General features: G+C 40.7%; 6 protein-coding genes and 2 non-coding genes across 8 annotated transcripts; 4 read left to right on the forward strand and 4 right to left on the reverse strand.

Annotated features, from left to right (window-relative positions):
• LOC104800769 (laccase-3) lies at positions 1 to 2,559 on the forward strand. The gene is made up of 5 exons (XM_010523684.2): positions 1 to 417; positions 508 to 659; positions 765 to 1,009; positions 1,092 to 2,156; positions 2,260 to 2,559. Exons 1-5 carry the CDS (start codon positions 313 to 315, stop codon positions 2,388 to 2,390), a joined length of 1,698 nt encoding a protein of 565 aa, XP_010521986.1. The 5' UTR covers positions 1 to 312; the 3' UTR covers positions 2,391 to 2,559.
• Positions 2,560 to 2,666: 107 nt separating this feature from the next.
• On the forward strand, positions 2,667 to 5,669 carry LOC104800768 (shewanella-like protein phosphatase 1). Its single transcript, XM_010523683.1, has 9 exons — positions 2,667 to 2,955; positions 3,095 to 3,195; positions 3,694 to 3,807; positions 3,967 to 4,179; positions 4,314 to 4,449; positions 4,653 to 4,831; positions 4,914 to 5,002; positions 5,195 to 5,264; positions 5,405 to 5,669. Exons 1-9 carry the CDS (start codon positions 2,754 to 2,756, stop codon positions 5,489 to 5,491), a joined length of 1,191 nt encoding a protein of 396 aa, XP_010521985.1. The 5' UTR covers positions 2,667 to 2,753; the 3' UTR covers positions 5,492 to 5,669.
• A 3,943-nt stretch (positions 5,670 to 9,612) lies between these two features.
• On the forward strand, positions 9,613 to 12,540 carry LOC104800771 (malonyl CoA-acyl carrier protein transacylase). The gene is made up of 10 exons (XM_010523687.2): positions 9,613 to 9,929; positions 10,433 to 10,518; positions 10,613 to 10,679; positions 10,934 to 11,076; positions 11,297 to 11,345; positions 11,441 to 11,578; positions 11,669 to 11,749; positions 11,848 to 12,024; positions 12,108 to 12,194; positions 12,307 to 12,540. Exons 1-10 carry the CDS (start codon positions 9,711 to 9,713, stop codon positions 12,367 to 12,369), a joined length of 1,110 nt encoding a protein of 369 aa, XP_010521989.1. The 5' UTR covers positions 9,613 to 9,710; the 3' UTR covers positions 12,370 to 12,540.
• On the reverse strand, positions 12,420 to 13,320 carry LOC104800770. Its single transcript, XM_010523685.1, has 2 exons — positions 13,251 to 13,320; positions 12,420 to 13,087 (listed from the first exon to the last, which is right to left on the reverse strand). Exons 1-2 carry the CDS (start codon positions 13,288 to 13,290, stop codon positions 12,624 to 12,626), a joined length of 504 nt encoding a protein of 167 aa, XP_010521987.1. The 5' UTR covers positions 13,291 to 13,320; the 3' UTR covers positions 12,420 to 12,623.
• Positions 13,321 to 13,725: 405 nt separating this feature from the next.
• Positions 13,726 to 13,796, reverse strand: TRNAG-GCC. Its single transcript has one exon. It is a non-coding gene; the product is annotated as a tRNA-Gly (tRNA).
• Positions 13,797 to 15,705: 1,909 nt separating this feature from the next.
• Positions 15,706 to 15,776, reverse strand: TRNAG-GCC. Its single transcript has one exon. It is a non-coding gene; the product is annotated as a tRNA-Gly (tRNA).
• Positions 15,777 to 15,846: 70 nt separating this feature from the next.
• Positions 15,847 to 18,391, forward strand: LOC104800772 (probable protein phosphatase 2C 26). Its single transcript, XM_010523688.1, has 11 exons — positions 15,847 to 16,033; positions 16,134 to 16,185; positions 16,272 to 16,351; positions 16,452 to 16,533; positions 16,621 to 16,691; positions 16,785 to 16,864; positions 16,994 to 17,091; positions 17,271 to 17,394; positions 17,485 to 17,567; positions 18,080 to 18,128; positions 18,232 to 18,391. The coding sequence occupies exons 1-11, from the start codon at positions 15,885 to 15,887 to the stop codon at positions 18,282 to 18,284; spliced, it is 921 nt and encodes a 306-aa protein (XP_010521990.1). The 5' UTR covers positions 15,847 to 15,884; the 3' UTR covers positions 18,285 to 18,391.
• A 74-nt stretch (positions 18,392 to 18,465) lies between these two features.
• Positions 18,466 to 21,225, reverse strand: LOC104800773 (mitoferrin-like). Its single transcript, XM_010523689.1, is given in 3 exon segments — positions 18,466 to 18,953; positions 18,955 to 18,965; positions 20,175 to 21,225. Coding segments are annotated over 3 exon segments (978 nt in total). The 5' UTR covers positions 20,955 to 21,225; the 3' UTR covers positions 18,466 to 18,766.
• Between the last annotated feature and the right edge of the window lie 194 nt (positions 21,226 to 21,419).

The raw sequence follows: 21,419 nt of genomic DNA on the forward strand, positions 1-21,419 counted from the left end.
CGATCTATTTGAATGGACTCTTCCCACTTAAACCTTTACATTTATAAATAACCAATCAACAGGGAATCTTAGTACCGAATTGTTCTAGTTGGTGAACCAAATCAACTAAATCCTCCTGTGGACATGTTTCTCCTCGTTGCTGAATTTAAACCTAATTTGTTTTTCATATTATTTTCAATATTTAAAATTATACAAATAGTCCAACTGCTTCACATTTAGTTAGAGAGTGTATGAAGTATAAATACCTCTTCCCTCCTCCCATTCAAAACTCGCCACCTTCCACTTACAGAGACCTTCACAAGACTGACAACAATGGCGTCTCTTCCTCAGGCTCCCCCCCGATTCCTCGCCATTCTCACCTGTTTTACTCTTCTCGCTTCTTTCGCCTCTGCCGAACTTCACGTCCGTGAATTCGTGGTAAGTTCTTCGATCTCGATCGTGTCCCTTTTTTAAAATGTTGATCCCTTCCGAGAGATGATAAGAAACTCGGCTCGTTTCGTGGGTTAGATCGAGGCGAGGCCGGTGAAGAGGCTGTGCAGAACTCATCAGACCATCACGGTGAACGGTCAGTTCCCTGGTCCGACACTCGAGGTCAGAAACGGTGACTCGCTCGCCATCACCGTCATCAACAAAGCTCGATACAACATCAGCATCCACTGGTAAAATACTTCACCCTTTTTAGATAAAGACATAACTTGCCGCGCAAGTAACTGACACTCCCACACTCAAAACTGCTTTCTTTCTTGTGTCCTGTTTTCCGACAGGCACGGAATCCGACAGCTTCGGAACCCATGGGCGGATGGACCGGAGTACATAACGCAGTGTCCAATCCAACCGGGTCAGAGCTATACTTACAGGATCATGATCGAGGGGCAAGAGGGTACATTCTGGTGGCACGCCCATAGCCGGTGGCTCAGAGCCACCGTCTATGGAGCTCTCATCATTTATCCACGACTCGGCTCTCCTTATCCTTTCCCCATGCCCAAGCGAGACATCCCCATTCTTCTCGGTAAATAATAGACAGACTCGCTCGTACAGGAAGGTTAGACCTTTCTCTGACATTGTCACTCTCTGTTCGTGTCTGAAACCAGGGGAATGGTGGGACAGAAACCCCATGGATGTCCTGAGATTAGCTCAGTTTACCGGAGCAGCACCAAATGTCTCCGACGCTTACACGATCAATGGCCAACCTGGTGACCTATACCGTTGTTCCCGCCAAGAAACTGTTCGTTTTCCGGTGTTTCCTGGGGAGACAATCCAGCTCCGCCTCATCAACGCTGCAATGAACCAAGAGCTGTTCTTCGCCATTGCTAACCACCCACTCACAGTCGTGGAAGTCGACTCAGCTTACACCAAACCCTTCACCACAAGCGTCGTCATGATCGCTCCTGGTCAGACCATGAACGTACTCCTGACCGCAGACCAACGTCCCGGCCGCTACTACATTGCGGCCCGAGCCTATAACAGCGCGAATGCGCCCTTCGACAATACCACGACTACTGCAATACTGGAATACGTCAACACACCTCGTCGGACCGCTCCAACCTTCCCGCGTCTGCCCGGTTTCAACGACACGGCCACGGCGACTGCTTTCACGAATCGGCTACGGTCCATGAGAAGAGAAGGGCTACCACTCGAGATCGACGAAAACTTGTTCTTCACCGTGGGGCTGGGACTCATCAACTGCACAAACCCGAACAGCCCTCGTTGCCAGGGCCCGAACGGGACGAGGTTTGCGGCCAGCATGAACAACGTCTCGTTCGTGCTCCCGAGGCGAAACTCGCTGATGCAGGCTTATTACCAGGGAACTCCGGGAGTTTTCACGGTGGATTTCCCGCCGGTTCCGCCCGTGAAATTTGACTACACCGGAAATGTGAGTCGCGGGCTGTGGCAGCCGCGTCGGGGGACCAAAGTTTACAAGCTCAGGTACAAGGCCAGAGTTCAAATCGTGTTGCAGGACACGAGCATTGTCACACCAGAGAATCATCCTATGCATCTCCATGGTTACCAGTTCTACGTTGTCGGGTCGGGTTTTGGTAATTTTGACCCGAAGAGAGACCCGGCTAATTTCAACCTCGTTGACCCACCGGAGAGGAACACCATTGGAACGCCACCCGGCGGTTGGGTCGCGATCCGGTTCATCGCTGACAATCCCGGTAATTATCATATCCCCTGATCCGTAAAACCTAAACGAGTAATGAAATTGAATCTATTCGATATAAGACAATCTCGATTTCTATAATCTGAATGTTTACGCAGGAATCTGGTTCATGCATTGTCACATCGACTCGCACCTCGGGTGGGGTCTTGCCATGGCGTTCCTGGTGAAGAACGGGAAAGGAGAGCTTCAGACGGTGCAGCCTCCGCCGTTGGATCTTCCGAGATGCTAAACCAGACGCCATCCTCCACCGTTGGATCTGTACTTTTCAATTTCTAGGTTTTGGATTTTGTCATATGCCCTAAAGCTGGATTGGGCGGATTATCGTTTGGGTTTCTTCTTCAAAGATGTACTTTTGATTTTTCTCGATCGAATGTTTTCGAATCCAAATACGCAAAAGTATATGCGCTTCAATAATACTATTTAATCAATTATATTTTAATATTAATTTTAAAAATGAATATGGAGAGGAAAATTCACAGCCAGAGGATGAAAAGATAGGCCCAAAACGTTGCCTTGCTGACGAGCTTTCCACCACCAGTCGAAGGCCTTCATAGTTTACATCAACTGTAACTGATGATCGCCTCCTCCAACTATGGCTTCCCTTTGCCTGAATTCTTTACCTCCTCTCCCTTCTTCTCATCCCCAGAAGCTTCTAGACCCTTCTTCTTCGTCTTCTTCTTCTTCTCCTCATCCCTCGCTGAGCACCAAGTGTACGGATCTTGCTCTGAAGCCCATTGTCGTCAATGGCGACCCACCCACGTTCGTATCTGCCCCTGATCGTCGTATTGTCGCAGGTTCGTCACGAAAACTTTATAAAGGTCGAATCTTTGAGTGTCACAGTTGACGTGGAACGGAAATTTTCCCTGTTTGGTGTTAGATTCTGTGATTTCGCAGTGTAATATGAATTCTTTTTTCTTTTGGGTATTTGCGCAGTTGGAGACCTCCATGGGGATCTTGGCAAAGCGAGAGCTGCGCTTCAGATGGCCGGCGTCTTGAGTTCTGACGACAGAGACCAATGGATTGGCGAAGACACTGTATGTTCTGTATCATCCTTTAGTTACTCATTCCACAAACACCAAACAAAATTTCCGTAATTTTTTTCAGAATTCTTCCAGTAGTTATCTGTGGAATTGCCTTGGAATTGGGATTTAGGAAATGCGCAGGGTTTAAGCGGTCACCAAGTTCTGTATATGCAGATGCAGTTTCAGTGATTTTTGAGTGTGAAGTGGCTTTTCTCAAAGACCAACTTCGATTCACCTGATTTATTTTTCTTGTAATGCCATGGAGAAAATATTGTTTATCTTTCGACTTTTCAAGAAATTGTGTAAGATCATCAAGCTTAACCCTTTTCAAAAGTTTTGGTTCATGCTAACTAGATGAATAGAACTAAAGTTTTTGCCTTTCTCCCCTAATACTTGTTAATGGGAAACGGTCGTTGTCCTCTCGCAACTCTCAAATAGAATCAGCATTGGTGGGGCGTCATTTGGATGGATAACAACGTATGTGACGATATGAATCTTTGAAACATGAAGGTATTAGTTCAGTTGGGAGATATCCTCGATCGTGGTGATGAAGAGATCGCGATACTTTCATTGTTGAGGTCATTGGATTCTCAGGCAAAGGCTAACGGTGGAGCTGTCTTTCAGGTTCGTGTGACTGAAATTTGAAATGTAACTACGGGTTTTAATTGCGTCTTGGTTCGCTGTTCAGGGTATTTGATGGAACATAGTAGCTTTTAAATCTTGTTCGGTTGGTGTATCACATTGGTCACATAGTAATGATACCGTTTTTTTTTCTGGGTTTAGGTTAATGGGAACCATGAGACGATGAACGTTGAAGGAGATTTCAGATATGTAGATATGGGGGCATATGATGAGTGTTCTGATTTTCTCGAGTACTTGTCTGACTATGCGCAAGACTGGGACAAAGCATTTACCAACTGGATTGTCGAGTCAAGAAAATGGAAAGAAGATAGGAGACGATCCAAAAACCATTGGGATCAATGGAATGTGGTGAAGGTACTGAAAACTTCTTTACTCCCTTATGCTTATAAACATTTTTTCTAGTCAGATGTTCAGTGGTTCCTTTGAGTTTAAGGTGCTGCATCTGCATGTGTCTGATGATGATAAGTTATGCGGAAACATTAGGACAGAGGCAAAAGGGGGTGATTGCAAGATCGATACTTTTCAGACAAGGTGGCCGGTTAGCATGCGAATTGGCCCGTCATGGTGTTATGCTGAGGGTTAACAATTGGGTTTTCTGCCATGGCGGCCTTCTTCCCCACCACGGTACATATAACCATCTCTCTCATGAGTTCATTTGTATCTTTCCTCGATATGGTGGCCTAATCGTTTTCTGCAAGTTTTTTCTGAGTGTCTACGCTCTTTTTATCCTTGGAATAGTTCCAATAGTCAGCTCGTCCTCAGGACGAAGAGGCTTTAGTCTTATAATGTCTGAAATGCCTAATAGGAGTATGTTGTTACCTCCACAGTCGCTTACGGCTTAGAGAGGATGAACAAGGAAGTCTCTGAATGGATGAGAGGATTAGGTGACACTGAAGAAGAGAGTCCTGACATGCCTTTCATCGCTACCCGGGGCTACGACAGCGTAGTTTGGAGCCGACTCTACTCTAGAGATGCCTCGGATCTTGAAGACTATCAGATTAACCAGGCAAGTTGTTATACAATGTATTACCCGCCTTTTACTTCCATGTCTCTCAAGTGATACACAAAGATTGGTTTTTCCCCATCAGATAAGTAAAATTCTCCGGGAAACTCTGGAAGCGGCTGGTGCCAAGGGAATGGTGGTCGGGCATACTCCACAGCTCTCGGGCATTAACTGGTACTTGTGTCCAAACCCTTCTACAGACATTCCGGTTTTTTGCTGTCTTAACATGATAGAGTTTGAGTATGAGATTGAATCTATTCATAAAAATGCTTCACACCATATGATCAAGAATGATTCATCATGTATCATGTATGTCATATAATGAAATGTGGGTTTTTATTTATTTATTTATTTATTTATTTGCAGTGAATACGATTGTAGTATATGGAGAGTCGATGTGGGAATGTCCAGCGGTGTTCTTGATTCTAGACCTGAGGTATGTATTCACACCGACTTTGACCACACATACACATGCACATACACATACACATACACATACACATACACATACACATACACATGCACATACACATACACATACACATACACATAATGGTCGGGGGTTGTATTCTGCAGGTTCTTGAAATAAGAGGGGACAAAGCGAGAGTAATAAGTAGCAAAAGAGACAGATTTCATGAACTACAAGTCGCAGATTACGTATAAAAGCTTGAAAGAGTCTCAGATTTGTATTTTTCAAAGATGTAAACTTTACGGTCCGTATAATTAAAACATGATGGCGGCTCGAGAGACTCCGACAAGATGTTGTTTCGTATGTGTAAAAAGTGTCCATGTCATGTAGAATGATGTCTTATGTGTTCATAATCATAAGCTTCGTTTTGAATCTTCTTCCCAAATTTTGCATGACCATATAATTAACAATTAAAAACAATGAAAAGTTATTATGGTATGTTGTTAATTTTTAGAATAAATTAACAAACTAAAATGTTTTTATATATATTATTTATTTTCAGCCTTTTTCTTTAGGTTATTTTTAATATATTAAAATTGTAGCTATGTTCATTTGGCAATATATCACAAATATCCTTACTTTGCTATTTTGACTTCAAGTTATACTATTCTTCAACTGTGATCCTGTGTGACCCATGTGACCAGAAATTTAATATTGGTCATATTGGTCATAACATTGAATTTATAAATTTTTTATCAAATGATTAGTGAAATATATAAGGTATGAACATAATGAATGAGTGTGATTATTGTAAATTTAACGTTATGGTCAATATGAGCAAGATTAAATTTTTGGTCACATAGATTATAGGGTTACAGTTGGAGAAGGAATTTAATATTGGCCATATTGGTCATAACATTGAATTTATAAATTTTTTATCAAATGATTAGTGAAATATATAAGGTATAAACATAATGAATGAGTGTGATTATCGTAAATTTAATGTTATGGCCAATATGAGGAAGATTAAATTTTTGGTCACATGGATTATAGGGTAACAGTTGGAAATTGGTATACCTAAAGTCAAAATAGTAAAGTAAGGGTATTTTTATAATACCCGTTCATTTATATATGCTTTGTGGGATTAAAAGCCATTGATGCAGGTTATAAAAAAAAACACATTTTCTTCACCTGTATGCATTTGCTTCACCGCACTCTCATCGGGGAATATTACTCAAATAACCCATTTGGGTCGCAGCAATTTCAGTGTACACCACCGAAAAAAAAAAAATTTCAATTTTAACCCACTTTTTGGTTGGAAAAGTCCGAAATACCATTTTCGTTTTATTTTTTGCGACCTTATTCGACTAACATATAACTGATATACCACTAAAATAAGACAGATGATTTTTTTGCCACCTTTTTTAGAATCAATTGTAACTATATTTAGAATTAATTACGAAGTCGTAATAACGAAGTTGTTTTCGAACGGATAAAAATCGCGTATTCATTAAGGGTAATTTCCTCTTTTCACACGAAAAAAAAGTGTTATGTTTTTTCTGGTGTACACGTGAAATAGTGCGACCGAAGTCGCTCATTTGAGTAAAATTCCCCTCTCATCGGGGCAAACTTCAGGAATGCACCTTTGGTGTCGCACGGGTTTCATGGATACACCACAAAAGCATAAGCAATTATCAAATTACAACGTTACCCTTAAAAAAATTGGAAAAAGTCATTCATACCCTTAATAAAACACGTGTGAGTAAATACCCACGTGAGACATGAGAGTGAGCTGAAAACCTTAATGAAGAAGAACGTGTGTCAATATCCACGTGTGAATTAAAAAAATCAGCCACTAATAATAAAAATCTGAAACAAAAAATCAGAAAATAAAAATCCTCGATTTGAAAACAAAAAATCAGAGAAAAAAATCCGTAGAGAGAGAGGTCGATGAAGAGAAATTTGTATCGAAATTGACCAAAATCGTGTAAAATCGACCGAAATCGTACAAAATCGACCGAAATCGAACGAAAAAAATACATAATTGTGAAAAATGAAAGGGTCGCCTTCGTCTTCATCAAACGAGAAAGGTTCAAGTGGGTGCATCTAGGTTGGCCGAAAAAGCATATATGGAGAGGAGAATGATAACGATTTCTTCTTCTGATATCGATATTAGTATTTCGACTCATTTCTTCGATTGGATAAGAAATTTGGTTTGGGTTTAACATTTAAAAAGTTTGATTGAGGAATAACGGTAGAAATTTGGTTTTGGTCGCCCATTTTATGTGATGTTTAGAGTTCGATTCCAGTTTTCGTTGATATTATGTTATGATTTTGTCCACCGAAAATAGAATTCTATTAGGATTTTAACGATACGAATAAAATTTCGATAAAAGTATATTTTAAATATTTTTATATGAAAGTAATGGAATTCTTAGAAAGCATATGAATTATATTGTAATTCATCTATCGTACCCAAAAAATAGTATCAATTACTCTAAAATCAAATTTATTCATAAATAAACTAAATATAGGAAATTGTAGATACTGCAAAAAAAAATTGTAAATAATGAGTGAAAATTGTCATAAAAAAAGTAGTTGTAATTGAGTCGTTTTTATTCGGGAAGCAAATTTGTGCATAAAAAAGATAAAAAATTAAAATAATATATAAAGCCACGTGGATAAAATAACTAGAGAAAATGGGTCCAAACAGGAAGGAGTCAGTAATATTATCTCGAGAATCGGTCACAACCACATATTTACGACTTGATTACGACTTATTTGCCACTATAGAAATTTTGTAAATTTGTTAAAAATATCGCGAATTTCGACAAGTCAAATAATGATGGAATACAACAATAAACTGATATTAATCACGTAAAATTGTTTCATAAATTAACAATTTTAATAAATTTCAACAAATTTGATATTTTGATTCAATTCATGTAATTTGATTGAATATGTGAGTAGTTGTTTAATAAAATTTAGTGTTACATGTTTATAAATGTACAAAATTTTAATTAATTTATGACTTGTGAGCTAAAACTTATTCTCTTTACATAATTAGTTTATACTTTTCATCTGTATAATCCTTATTAATAAAATACAAGTTTTAATCGAAAATTTTAGTTGATTCGTGAAGTCGCATATAAGTCGTATTTAAGTCGTTATGAACGAGTACAGAAAGTCGTATATAATTACGATTCGATTACGACTTATTTGTTACTAACGAATTATCATAAAATTATTCAAAAATCGAAAATTTTTGATTTGTTTTTGTCAACCGATGATGAAGGCATTTTCAATTAAGTGATAGTAATCGGTTTGCATTAATATTTTCAACAAATTTAATATTTTTATGCAGTTTATATAATATGGTTGAATGTGTTTATATAAGTTTAATATATATTAGTGTTGCATGTAAAGAAATGTACAAGATTTTAGTAAATTTGTGATTTATGATCTTAAACACTTAATCTTGATATAATTAGTATATATTCATCATCTTTCGAAGATATATCGATAAAATACACTTTTTACGTTATATTTTTTCTGATTCGTGAAATCGCAAATAAGTTTTAATAAAGTCGTAATAAGTTGGTTATTCCCGTTTTTCGGTACGTTAGACATTTTAAACTTTTTGATTTTTTTAATATTTTTTTTTGACCGACGTGTTTCAATATGTTTTTTACTTATTTTGACTTTTGATTTTTTTTAACTAATTATTTGGCACTTACGAACAATTTCATAATTGTAACTTAATAATTGATACTGATTTACGACTTTAGTAGATTTTTCAGGATAATTTAGAAAAACATACTAAATAATCAATCCATCAAAAAATTCATTATATTAGTAATTTTAAACTGACTAAATATATATAAAACAAATTCTTTATGTATAATTTGATTTGCTTTGTTATAAATACAAATGAATCTTCTCATTATCTTCATATCTTTATCATTAAAACTAAAATTTCGGTTTTTATCACTATTTTCATCTTAATTTTAATCAATAATATCAAAACGCACAATAGAAATAACTACACAATAATAATAATAATAATAATAATAATAATAATAAGAAGAAAATATTGGGTTTTATTATTATTTTATATATTCGTTCGAATTTCGTAAAAAGAAACACAAAAAGAGAAGATTTTTTTTTTCTAATTTCAACCATTAATGGCGCTTTTAAACATAGAGGGGAGAGAATATTGTGGGAGGAGAGAGAATAAATTTGTTTTTTTATTTTTATTTTAAATATATAAGAATATTTTAGATATTTTGTATATAAGGTTATATTGGTCATTTTGTTTGAAATGAGGTGTAAAATCTGATAAAAAAAATTTTTAGAATTTTTGAGGTGTATCGATGAAATCAATGCGACACAAAAGGTGTAATTGTGAAGTTTGCCCCTCTCATCGTACGCACTCCTCCGGCGTCTCTTATCCTGCGCACCCTTACCTCCGCCATGGCCGCCGTCGCATTTTCATCCTCGTCCTCCATCCTCCTCCATCCCGTCTCCTTCAACAAGCTGAGCTTCACCAGAAATGCGTCCCAGAGCTTCGCCGTCAAGAATCTCGGCCGATCTAGGGTTCTCATGAGCGCCTCCATCGGATCTCAGACCACCGCCGAGGACGCCTTGTTCTCCGATTACAAACCCTCCTCTGCATTTCTCTTTCCCGGCCAGGTACTCTGTTCTCTCTCTCTCTCTCTCTCTCTCTCTCTCTCTCCGCGTAGTGTCTGATTTCCGATGAGTGAATTCTTTATAGGTTGGATCATGCGATGCCGGTAATGTGGGTTTCGATATGTGACATTCGAGATTTCGAAATGCCGAATTCGATTGTACAACGCTGAAAATGCGGAGAATTAGCCTGAATTTTGAAAATCCCAGACTTCAGATTATGTTTAGGATTCGTACTGTTTAGCTAGTTGCATTATGATAGAGCCCCGACCATTGAATCCCATTGTTTTGCTTTGTATCACATTCAAGTTTGTTTAGATTGAAGTAAAAGAACCAATATACTCTGAGATCCAAATCTTCTGCCAATGTTGCTTCCTGGGTCTTTGGAAGTGCCCCAGAATATAGTCATCTCCATTGTTCGAGAAGATCTGATTTCCATGATATATATTTACAAGAATGAAGAAAAAAATAATTAAAAAAAATGCCATTTTTCTATTGCGATTTCACAGGGTGCACAAGCTGTGGGGATGGGGAAAGAAGCTCAGAGCGTCCCCGCAGCTGCAGGGTTGTATAAGAAAGCCAACGATATCTTGGGGTATAACATTTGTCTTCCTATGTTGAAGTCTTTTGTTACTGAAGTGGAATCTACTTTCTCAAAAATGAATGAATCCGTAAATGGTGGCCGGCAGGTATGATCTTCTGGATATTTGTCTGAATGGTCCAAAAGAGAAGCTCGATTCAACTGTCATAAGCCAGGTAAATTTATAAATCTGTGACCGGCTTTAATTATGTCTCATTGGTCTTTATGATTGAGAAGATGTATGCCCCGGTTTTCGTTGTCTTCATCTAGCGTATTAGCGTATTTTCTCTTGCGGAAAACTTAAGAATTTCAAGGAATTCTCTTTGAATATGTGACCGGCTTTAACACAACATGTGATGTTAGACCAGTAGGGGATTGCTTAGTAGAATCCGGCTTGTGATTGAACGTTTTGGCATCACTCTTTTCCCAGCCTGCTATTTACGTCACAAGCTTAGCAGCAGTTGAATTAATCCGTGCTCGTGAAAGCGGCCAACAAATAATCGATTCTGTTGATGTGACCTGTGGTCTCAGCCTGGGAGAGTATACTGCTCTCGCATTTGCCGGAGCCTTCAGGTTAGTTATCTTAAATCACCCAGAATTTAATCCGATATTGTTAGGAGCCGACATAATTATGCGTGATTTGCTTCAAAGTTCTTGAAATCCATCTGTGGAACAATTGATATCAACAGCAAGTCCAATTTCGTCATGGTATCTTAAATTTGTCACCAAGCAATTGGCTACTAGATATAGACGGCTAACATATTCCATATTTTCGTTTGCTTTCACTTCCAAGCTTTGAGGACGGCCTTAAACTCGTAAAACTGCGCGGAGAAGCCATGCAGGTGAATTCTATGAGCCCTTTTCCAGCTTATGTTTTGCTTTGTGCAAGAACATTTCTGGGATGACCGAGCTTTTTGTTGAAATATGCCTGAGGCAGGCAGCTGCGGATGCGGCCAAGAGTGGCATGGTCAGTATAATAGGTCTGGATTCAGAAAAAGTTCAACAGTTGTGTGATGCAGCAAACATGGAAGTAGATGAAGGAAACAGAGTTCAGATCGCGAATTATTTATGCCCGGTTTGTACTCTGAGAGACCCTTTTCATCCATCGCCTCGAATCTTGATCTTTGTAACAATCAAATTTTACGTGGGGTTCTGCGGGTTACAGGGCAATTACGCGGTATCTGGAGGTATCAAGGGAATCGAGGCTGTCGAAGCCAAAGCCAAGTCATTCAAGGCCCGGATGACGGTACTGTTATATACATATATACACACATACATAGTCATAAATGATTCACTGCTCTAATAAATCCTTTTGGGTAAACTGGATATTCCTCGGCTTGAAAGGTGCGGTTGGCAGTAGCGGGTGCATTCCACACAAGTTTCATGGAACCGGCGGTGTCGAGATTGGAGGCGGCACTTGCAGCAACTGAGATTGCAACTCCAAGGATCCCAGTGATCTCCAACGTCGATGCCCTCCCTCATTCTGACCCACTCGCTATCAAGAAGATACTTGCTCGCCAGGTTATACACATACTTACGTGTTATATACACACTCTACAACAAGAGAATCGACCAACATGGGTCGTGTTTAAAAAATGTCACAGGTCACTTCTCCGGTACAGTGGGAGACGACTGTGAAGACCCTTCTGTCCAAAGGACTCCAGAAAAGCTATGAGTTGGGACCAGGAAAGGTATATTTTTTTTTCAAATCCGACAAAAACTTGGGACTTTTTTGGATTCATCTTGCCCTGATGCCATGTATCTATCTGTGCCATGTTTTTGTTCTTCTGAATTCGCGTGCAGGTTATTGCTGGGATCATCAAGAGAGTAGACAGAAGCGCCGAAATCGAAAACGTCAGTGCCTGAAAAATGACCATTCTACTTGCAATGTAGGTTTTTTGTTTGGTTTTTGGTCCTTCTATTGAACTATAAATGTCATTGAAGAGTTTACGCAAGAATCTCTGAGGGTCAACTCAAGAGTTTGCAAGAGATTCAAGTTTTGTATTGAATAATTGGAGACGACTCCTTTTTCTTAAAGTTCATATCACTGGAAAACGACCACTCCTCAACAACTAACCGATGGAGGGGACCTTTGTGGAAAGGTTTCAGATCTCACTCCTTCAATTCTGAATGCTGGATCTCAATCTGCGGAGATGATCGATCCATCGATCCTCTGGAACCTCAGATACCCAATCAGGAGCTGTTCCAGGGAACGAGATCCCACGCATTGCGTCCATAACCCTAGTTGCGTTCTCCGCCGTCAACGGCGACCTCCTCTGCCGCTCGTCCTCCCCAAACGCCCTTCCTATCGCCATTTCCGGCATCTCCTCCTCTTCTTCTTCTTCGCTATCGCTCTTCTGCTCCGATCCTCCGTTCAGACCAATGGAAGAGATCCGATGCTCTGCTTGCCGGAGATTGCAGTGGCCGTTGGAGAGGCGGTCGTGACGGAGGTCATCTCCGTCGACGGGATGGGAATGGTCTTCGGGTTCATCATCGCTGTCTGCATCGACGGCGGAGATCGGCTGGTAATAGTCCGGCGAATCTTCCTCCGGATTCGTGTCGGAGTCGCTCCCGACGTTGTTCTCTGCAACGAAAGTCAACAAAATCCAATAAAAAAAAATGCCAAGAACTGAGAGACGGAGAGATTCAAAGCGAAACATGTACGTATAGATTTTCCGAGTTACAGGGGATGGAACAAAGACTTCGCCAATAAAAAAATTTAAAAATAAAAAGAGCAGAGAAAGAACCTTCCATGGGAGAAGCTGGAGAAGACGAGATGTCATTCATTTTCAGGCGCGTGGGATCTTTTCTTTTGCAAAGACGGGGGTGATATATAGTTGAAGAGGGGGGAGGCAGGCCCATTTGGAGGCCCAAAATAGCCCATTAAAATCAAGTGGTAAAGCCCAACCAATTTAAAGTATATAAAATCATGTAAAACGAAGAAGCCCAATTGCATATAATTGGTACGAACCACGATGCACACCGGGAAACAAATCTGGCAAACCGATATGTATAGCAAGTTTTGTTTGCTCTTTCAGGACTGCGTACAAGTTCATTTTGAGACCATTATATATTTGTACATTTTTAAAAATAAGCATTTATAATAATAATAATAATTATAAAAAAAAAAAAAAAGAGCTCAGACAAGGCTGTATATCGTCCGAGGAAAGTCAGACGAATGCGACAGACCCAACCGTCGCAGGAGCAGATCCTCACAGCTCTTGCACCAGCCGGGAATCGAACCCGGGTCTGTACCGTGGCAGGGTACTATTCTACCACTAGACCACTGGTGCTTGTTGACATAAACTATCAATATAAAACAGAACTAAAACTCTATAGATACAAAATGCACCAAAACAAAAAAAAAAGAGCCTAAATTTTATATTTTATGCATATATTTTAATCAACAACACTTTCCACTTGTCTGTGTATTTTTTTGTCTCCTCTCAGACTATCAGCTATGCAAAATGAAGAGGATTTTCAAAAAGCATCGGACGCCACTACTGCACGTTCCAAGGAGAGAAAGGCTCGCTATATTCAGGAATTGGAGCGCAAAGTTCAGACACTCCAAACCGAAGCCACTACTCTCTCTTCCAGGTTCTTAATCTGCTCTTATTTTGATGTGCGTTCTCAGGGTTTTGCAGGATGAAAGGACTCTTGATTCTCACATTCATCATAACGCCGTGCACGAACCACCGGGTGGGTAGCTTGATATGGAAGTTTCTAGTCGTATCCTATTTCAGTTATAGCTAAAGACCGATGTCTTTGTCCACTTGTTTTCTGGTCTTGTGCAGAGAGACAAATGGACTGACTACCGAAAATACAGAGCTTAAAATCAGGTTGCAAGCAATGGAGCAGCAGGCTCAGCTGCGGGATGGTAATACGCTCGATTCAGCTACATTTTGCTCTCCGATCTATACGCATTTGGTGATGATGATGATTTATGATTATGATTCGATTTACATAATCTGTATGACCAACACGAACGCTTCACTGTTTCTGGATAAATAGCTCTTAACGAAGCCCTGAGTAAAGAGGTTGAAAGGCTAAAGAGTCCTTGGGTATACAACCCCGATGTTTCTGGGCGTTCCAACAAACGGTCAGAGTATGCAGATGCCTGTGTTCAGTCTGGGCGTTCCAACAAACTCTCAAGCTGTAGCGGAATTCCTGCATAACGACGGAGTAGGGAGATTGCAAAGGCTGGAGATAAGTAGCAACAGCTCAAGCCTTGTGAAGTATGAAGGGTCGTCACTGTCTGCTAGTGAGAGTAGCTCCGCGCATTGAGAAAGACTGGAGCTTGGAATGGGTGGTTGCTGACAAAAAAAGGATAAAGATAATTTTGTTAATAGACTGATAACAAAGTCGGAACCCTCTGATTATTTATTCTTCAGGTCCTCTCTGCGAAAAGGAGACAGCTACATTTTGCTCTCCGATCTATACGCATTTGTGATGATGATGATTGGGTTTACCTACTCTGTATGACCAACACGAACTCTTCACTGTTTCTGGATAAATAGCTCTTAACGTAGCCCTGAGGAAAGAGGTTGAAAGGCTAAAGAGTCATTGGGTATACAACCCCCGATGTTTCTGGGCGTTCCAACAAACGGTCAGAGTATGCAGATGCCTGTGTTCAGTCTGGGCGTTCCAATAAACTCTCAAGTTGTAGCGGAATTCCTGCATAACGACGGAGTAGGGAGATTGCAAGGGCTGGAGATAAGTAGCAACAGCTCAAGCCTTGTGAAGTCTGAAGGGTCGTCACTGTCTGCTAGTGAGATTAGCTCCGCGCATTGAGAAAGACTGGAGCTTGGAATGGGTGGTTGCTGACAAAAAAAGGAAAAAGATAATTTTGTTAATAGACTTGTAACAAAGTCGGAGCCCTCTGATTATTTATTGTTCAGGTCCTCTCTGCGAAAAGGAGACAGAGAATTTGTGCCTTTTATATGTATGGCTTTAGATTGGTTCTTCACCGCGATTTCGTTGGAACGTGTATGTTTGGTTGAAGGGACGAGTGAGAAGAGACATTGTAATTGTAACATTGTCCCATGTTTGTTGTCTAATTATGTATATGGGATGCATTTAAGTTTGTACTCGTGGAAAAAAAAAGAAAGAGCTCAGACATGGCTGTATATCGTCCGAGGAAAGTCAGAAGAATGCGACAGACCCAACCGCCGCAGGAGCAGGAATCCTCACAGCTCTATTGTGTGCACCAGCCGGGAATCGAACCCGGGTCTGTACCGTGGCAGGGTACTATTCTACCACTAGACCACTGGTGCTTTTGTTTAAGTACCATATTATCAAAAATTTATATTCGCAATTTGCAATTTAAGAAACCCATCACCACAGGAAGGGCGAGAGAAAGAGAGAATAACACGCAGCGGGTAATGGAGATTCCGGTAACGAGGATGGTGGCTCCTCACCCACGTCCATTGCCTCCTCTGTTTTATCTCAACCTTCCCAACTCAGCTTCGGTTTCCAGGAACACTTGCAAGTTCCTTTGTCGCGGTGCTTCGTCTGAACTCAAACCGCTTCGGTATGCTGCTCTCTTCGTCTCTCCGCTTTTTCTTCTTGAGTTTTCTTGCCCGAAGTTGTTCAATTGTACCGTAAGTTGTTCATTTTGTGCAACCGGCTAGGTCTGAATTATCTTTGTCCGTCGGAGCTCACGCTATCCCTCATCCCGATAAGGTACATGCTCTGGTTTTTTCATCAAATGGTTAACAAATACCCAAAGCGAAGGGATTTTTCATGCGAAATCGATAGTGTTGATACAGTCAGAGAAAGGTGGGGATGATGCTTTCTTCGTGAGCGGCTTTAGAGGAGGTGTCATTGCTGTTGCCGATGGCGTCTCCGGGTACCTAACAAAAGGGGGCCTCTCCCTTTTTTTGCATTTATCATTGATAAAAAAAGATGTGGGTTGATCTCAAATGGTGAAAAGTTTGTATCTTGCTCAGTTGGGTTGAACAGAATGTGGATCCTTCGTTGTTCTCCCGGGAACTCATAGCTAATGCTTCAAATCTCGTTGAGGATGAAGAGGTGTGTTTGAATATCATTGAGCCTGAAGTCGGAGTTTTACTTCAATGTTTTATTGGTTCATTTTTCGGTGTTTTGCGTTTGAAACAGGTCAGATACGATCCCGGTTTTCTCATAGAGAAATCACATGCTGCAACTGCTTCCAAAGGTTCTGCCACAATGTGAGATTTCTGTTCTTTTTCCCACGTCATAAGGCTCTCCAGTTTGCCTATCCTTTTCGATAGCTTGATACCTCTATTGTTATGGTGAAATAGTATTGTAGCCATGCTGGAAGAGATGGGGATTCTGAAAATAGCCAGTGTTGGGGACTCTGGACTTAAGGTTATTCGAGAAGGTTGCTTTAAGACTATTGTCCATTTCTTCTCTCGTCTGTTAGTTTGAGATGCGACTTGATGAGATCCATCACACATTCAGGCTTTGGCTAAGAGTACTTTTAATTCATTCATCTTTGTCATCTTTTCAGGTCAGACCATATTTTCCACAACTCCACAAGAACACTATTTTGACTGCCCCTACCAATTAAGCTCGGAAGAATCTGGTCAAACATATCTCGATGCCTCGGTGAGATAAACATGTTCAGCTTCCATAATTTGTCTTTGTAAAGAAATGAACTTGTGATCTTTTTATCTAATCCATCTCATGAATAACATAACACGTGTTGAAGACAATGGCTAGTGCTTAGCAGATAGAGCATTTATGAACCTTACTGTATTTCTCTAACACGTTTCTCATTCAACCAGTTTAATGTGGTGGAAGTAACTAAGGGAGACGTGATCGTAATGGGTTCGGATGGACTCTTCGATAACATATTCGATGATGAGATCGTTTCGGTTGTGACCAAGCACGACAATGTTGCGGAATCTGGTATGTATGTATGTATATGTATCGTGCTTCTCTTGATTGATTTTCTGAAGTCTACACTTAGAAGTGACATAGTTTTTCTTTCAAATGTAGCGAAGTTATTAGCTGAATTGGCGAGCGGCCATTCAAGTGATCCAAGTTTTGAATCTCCATACTCACTGGAAGCAAGATCCAAGGTAAATTAACTGAACAGAGTACTTATTAAAAAGCTTGAACTTGGTAGTCTTACCAATCTGCTGTTGCATAAGCCTGACCTTGTTAGGGAGAGATTGTGAATGCTGATATTATTCGTGAGAATATATTTGTAATTGGTCAGTGATATAGTAGTCATTGAATATCCTCAGTGGTAATATTATATAGCATCATAAATGAACTACCATGACATGAGTGTCTGTAACTGAGATTACCCAGATTAGCCATTTTCATGCAGCGCATGTACAAAGAATGACTGGCGACATTTCATTCGGGAGATAGCAACTATAAGGGGTACAATAAGAAAGGTTAAAACTTCTAGAATTACATCAAGAGGTGTTTGTATCTTGGGAATTTTTACCACACTCTAAGGCTGGAAACGTAATCCAGAAGTGGATTTACAGAATGTGCCAACTGTCAAACATATAAAGATGGTTTAGGTGTTGTGCTTGTATTTTCAGGGGTTTGATGTTTTTTTTTTTTGGATGAAAATCAGGGTTTTGATGTTCCTGTCTGGAAGAAGGTTTTAGGGATGAAGCTCACAGGTAACAACAACAACAACAACATGTTTGTTGATATGAGAAATTCTTTACATAAAGAACAGTTGCTCTGATTAAGGGTGGGTTCTTGACTTGATCTACAATGCAGGAGGAAAGCTTGATGATATTACTGTGATCGTTGCCAAAGTTGTGAGCTCATGAAGGCATTGTGCTTTTGTACATTGTAAAACCTACACTTCATTCTTGTATGTAACCGTTTGTGGAAATCAGATTGAGGTGTCTCAAGTATTTTAACCATTTTGTATCTCCAAGATTGTTGCAGGCTTCATTATTTCTTAGAGAAAATGAACTCGGCTCCATTCCCAAAAAAAAATAACACAAATTAATCCGAGTGAATCTTCTTTAACTCAGCAAATTTTGTAACTTGTATATCCTTGTACAATGAAGAAAAAGTACAAAACTTTCGGACAGGAACTAAACTATAGTAGATCTTTGAAAGCAACAGTGGATCAAGAAATGAACCCACCCAGGGGCTCTAATCTCTATTGCATAACATTATTGAAACCCTTGCAAGAATTTTACAAATGAATCCCCATTTGAGCTGAAGAAGATAGATCTCTGTCTCTGTGTAGCAGCTACTGAGATGGACTGGCTTGAGTTTCATGGTGTTTAATATGAGAGGTTCAGGGCATGGAAGAAGAAGAAGAAGAGCCATTAAGATGATGGAAGAAGGATTTGACGGCCTCGTAAGTGGACCAACAGATAGCAGCAGCCGGAGCATGGAAGAGCATTCTCGGGATCCATCCCCTTACAAGCCCTCTGTACCCATCTTTCTCCACGATTGTTCTCACCACATCTCTGATCGAACCGCCCACAAACACCCTGCCCAATAACACCATACTACGATTTATCAGCAAATGTTTCAAGCAACTTATGCATTCCTCGGTTGGCAACAAATGTGAATCCAAAACTAAAACAGCAGTTAGATGGCTCGATCTCTGCTGAACATGGTTGTGTGTGTTAACAACACTGACAGAAACATCCATGCAAACAGATAGGGAAGCCGCAAGTTTATGCAAACCAAACATGTTACAGATCACAGTTTGCTTTTGGCTGATTTAACTTGAAGGAGGGGCATCAAAACTTCAGTGAAGCACACAAAGAAGAAGAAAAGATTATGTTTATGAAACCATCTGTAAACAACTCAGATGACAGCATCATGAGCTAACATTGTTAAAAGGATTCTAGATTTGGGTATTACAATAACTCCTAGATTCACCCATCAATATGCCGAAACCATTGCTAGTCCTGCAGCTACGAGCTTCAGACACTTGAGCTCAACTGATTATACAATTGCTCGCCATCACAACGTCTCCATGCCTACAGCCAGCAATATTTAGCTCTGAAACGCAGCTTCTAGATTCATGAAACACTATGCTAAAAATAACAGAAGCCCTTCAACTTTCAGCTAGCGAACCTTAAAGCCAAAGTGGGAAACACGACAGTAAAACTCAGCTATCTGAAATGTAGCTAAAGGCAGTGTAAGTCGTGACATTTGTACTTCAGACACGAAAAGCTCAATCAAGAAACACTACTGCTCCTAATACTACAGCTCAACAGTAGTTCAATCTACTCCATGTTCCACTTCAGGATATCATAAATCAAACCAAACCAAAAACTCACAGGTTCAAGCGATAAAGATACGTTCTACCACACAAGTCACAAACTGAATCATTTCTTTGGTATATTCTGTCAAGACAATGCTGAAGGCTATATGTCCTATAACCTCCATGTACAAACACTTAAAGCTCCAATAGTGAAACACTACTGCTTATTGACCAATATGCCAAAGCTGACTATAGTAACTGAAACGAACCCTCACTCATATAACTAATAACCTGCTGTGAATCCTAATCCTTTGTGTTTCCTTCTAATACCAAGTAGGAGCTCGATATGAAACTTCTCACTCGAACAACAGTTCAGTGTTTATACTCCATCCATCAATGGAGAATACCACGGCAAGCTAAGAAATTGCAGATAAAACTGAAATAAAAACAACCCAAAAGAGGAAGAAACGTTGAATCACCTCACCTGACACTGCAGCTGTGTCTTGACCACGTCAAGGGGAGTGGTCACAGCAGCAGCTAACCCTCCCGCGGCGGCACCAGCCGTGGCATGGACCAGCCATCCCTCATCGTTGACGCTTTCTGGTGATATCTCCATCAATCCCCTCTTGGCCGCCTCGTAAGTGGCGAAGTGCACCGCCGTGAACGGCGCGTTCATCAAAACCGTCGTCCTGTACGACGCGTAGAAAGCTCCGACACCTTCCTCGCGCATTACCCTCTTCACGCAGTCCCACACGCCCTTGTACGTCCCGTTTCCTATCTGCAGCCTCTGCTTCACCATATCCATGGGCGTGAAAACGGCATCGCTCGATACGGTGGCGAACACGCCGGAGATCGCGTGAGCTGCGGAGTTGTTCGGATTCCCCCCTGAGAAGTACTTCTTTGAGGTCTCGTACACGGAGAAATAAACGGCGTGAGCGGGTCCGGCGCCGAGACCCATGGCCCATATGCCGCGGTACAGCGCCGACGGTCCCTCCGTTTGGATAATCGACCGGAAGGCCTGCCGGACTCCGACCGGTTTGATCGGACAGGACCGGAGAGCCTGCATATGGGTCTTGACGGTGTCAACGGGAAACATCGCCATGTGTTCGACGGAGCCAGCAATCGAACCGGCGATCATGAACTGCCAGAAACGGAGACCGTCATGGGCGGGAACGACGACCTCCGGATGAAAATCCGGCGGTTGAGGGATCGGTCGGAGATCAGATTCCTGGAATTTGGCGGCGGCGGTAGCCTCCGTCGCCATGTGGGGATACGCCCGTGGAGCAAATCGAGAAGGCCCTGAACTACGAATGGCGCGAATAGAACAACGGAGGCGAGATATGGTGAAGAAACTGAGAAATTAGGGTTCCGAGAAACCTGGAACAATGAATCTATAAGCCAGACAAAATCTGGAAACTCACGTCCGGAGAAAGGTGGAAGGGAGGCGCTTACACGCAGACGTAACAGAATCGGCCACTTCTACCCTAAGAAAAGTATGTCTTAAACGGCAGAAACTAAGGACAAGAGGACATGTCTGTGTTTTGTAACCCCTATTTCTTGTAATATATAAAACGAGTGACTGACTAGTCATTTGGAATATTAGGACAAGAATAATTAGGGATATCTGATTCTAAATTTAAGTGGTTCCGACTTTAGGATTTAGAATCTGATTCCAAATTTATTGCCACCATATATCCGAAATTTAAATATTTCATTTCATCTCATTATT

Source organism: Tarenaya hassleriana, unplaced genomic scaffold (genome assembly GCF_000463585.1).
Source record: "Tarenaya hassleriana unplaced genomic scaffold, ASM46358v1 Cleome7, whole genome shotgun sequence".
Classification (NCBI taxonomy): domain Eukaryota; kingdom Viridiplantae; phylum Streptophyta; class Magnoliopsida; order Brassicales; family Cleomaceae; genus Tarenaya; species Tarenaya hassleriana.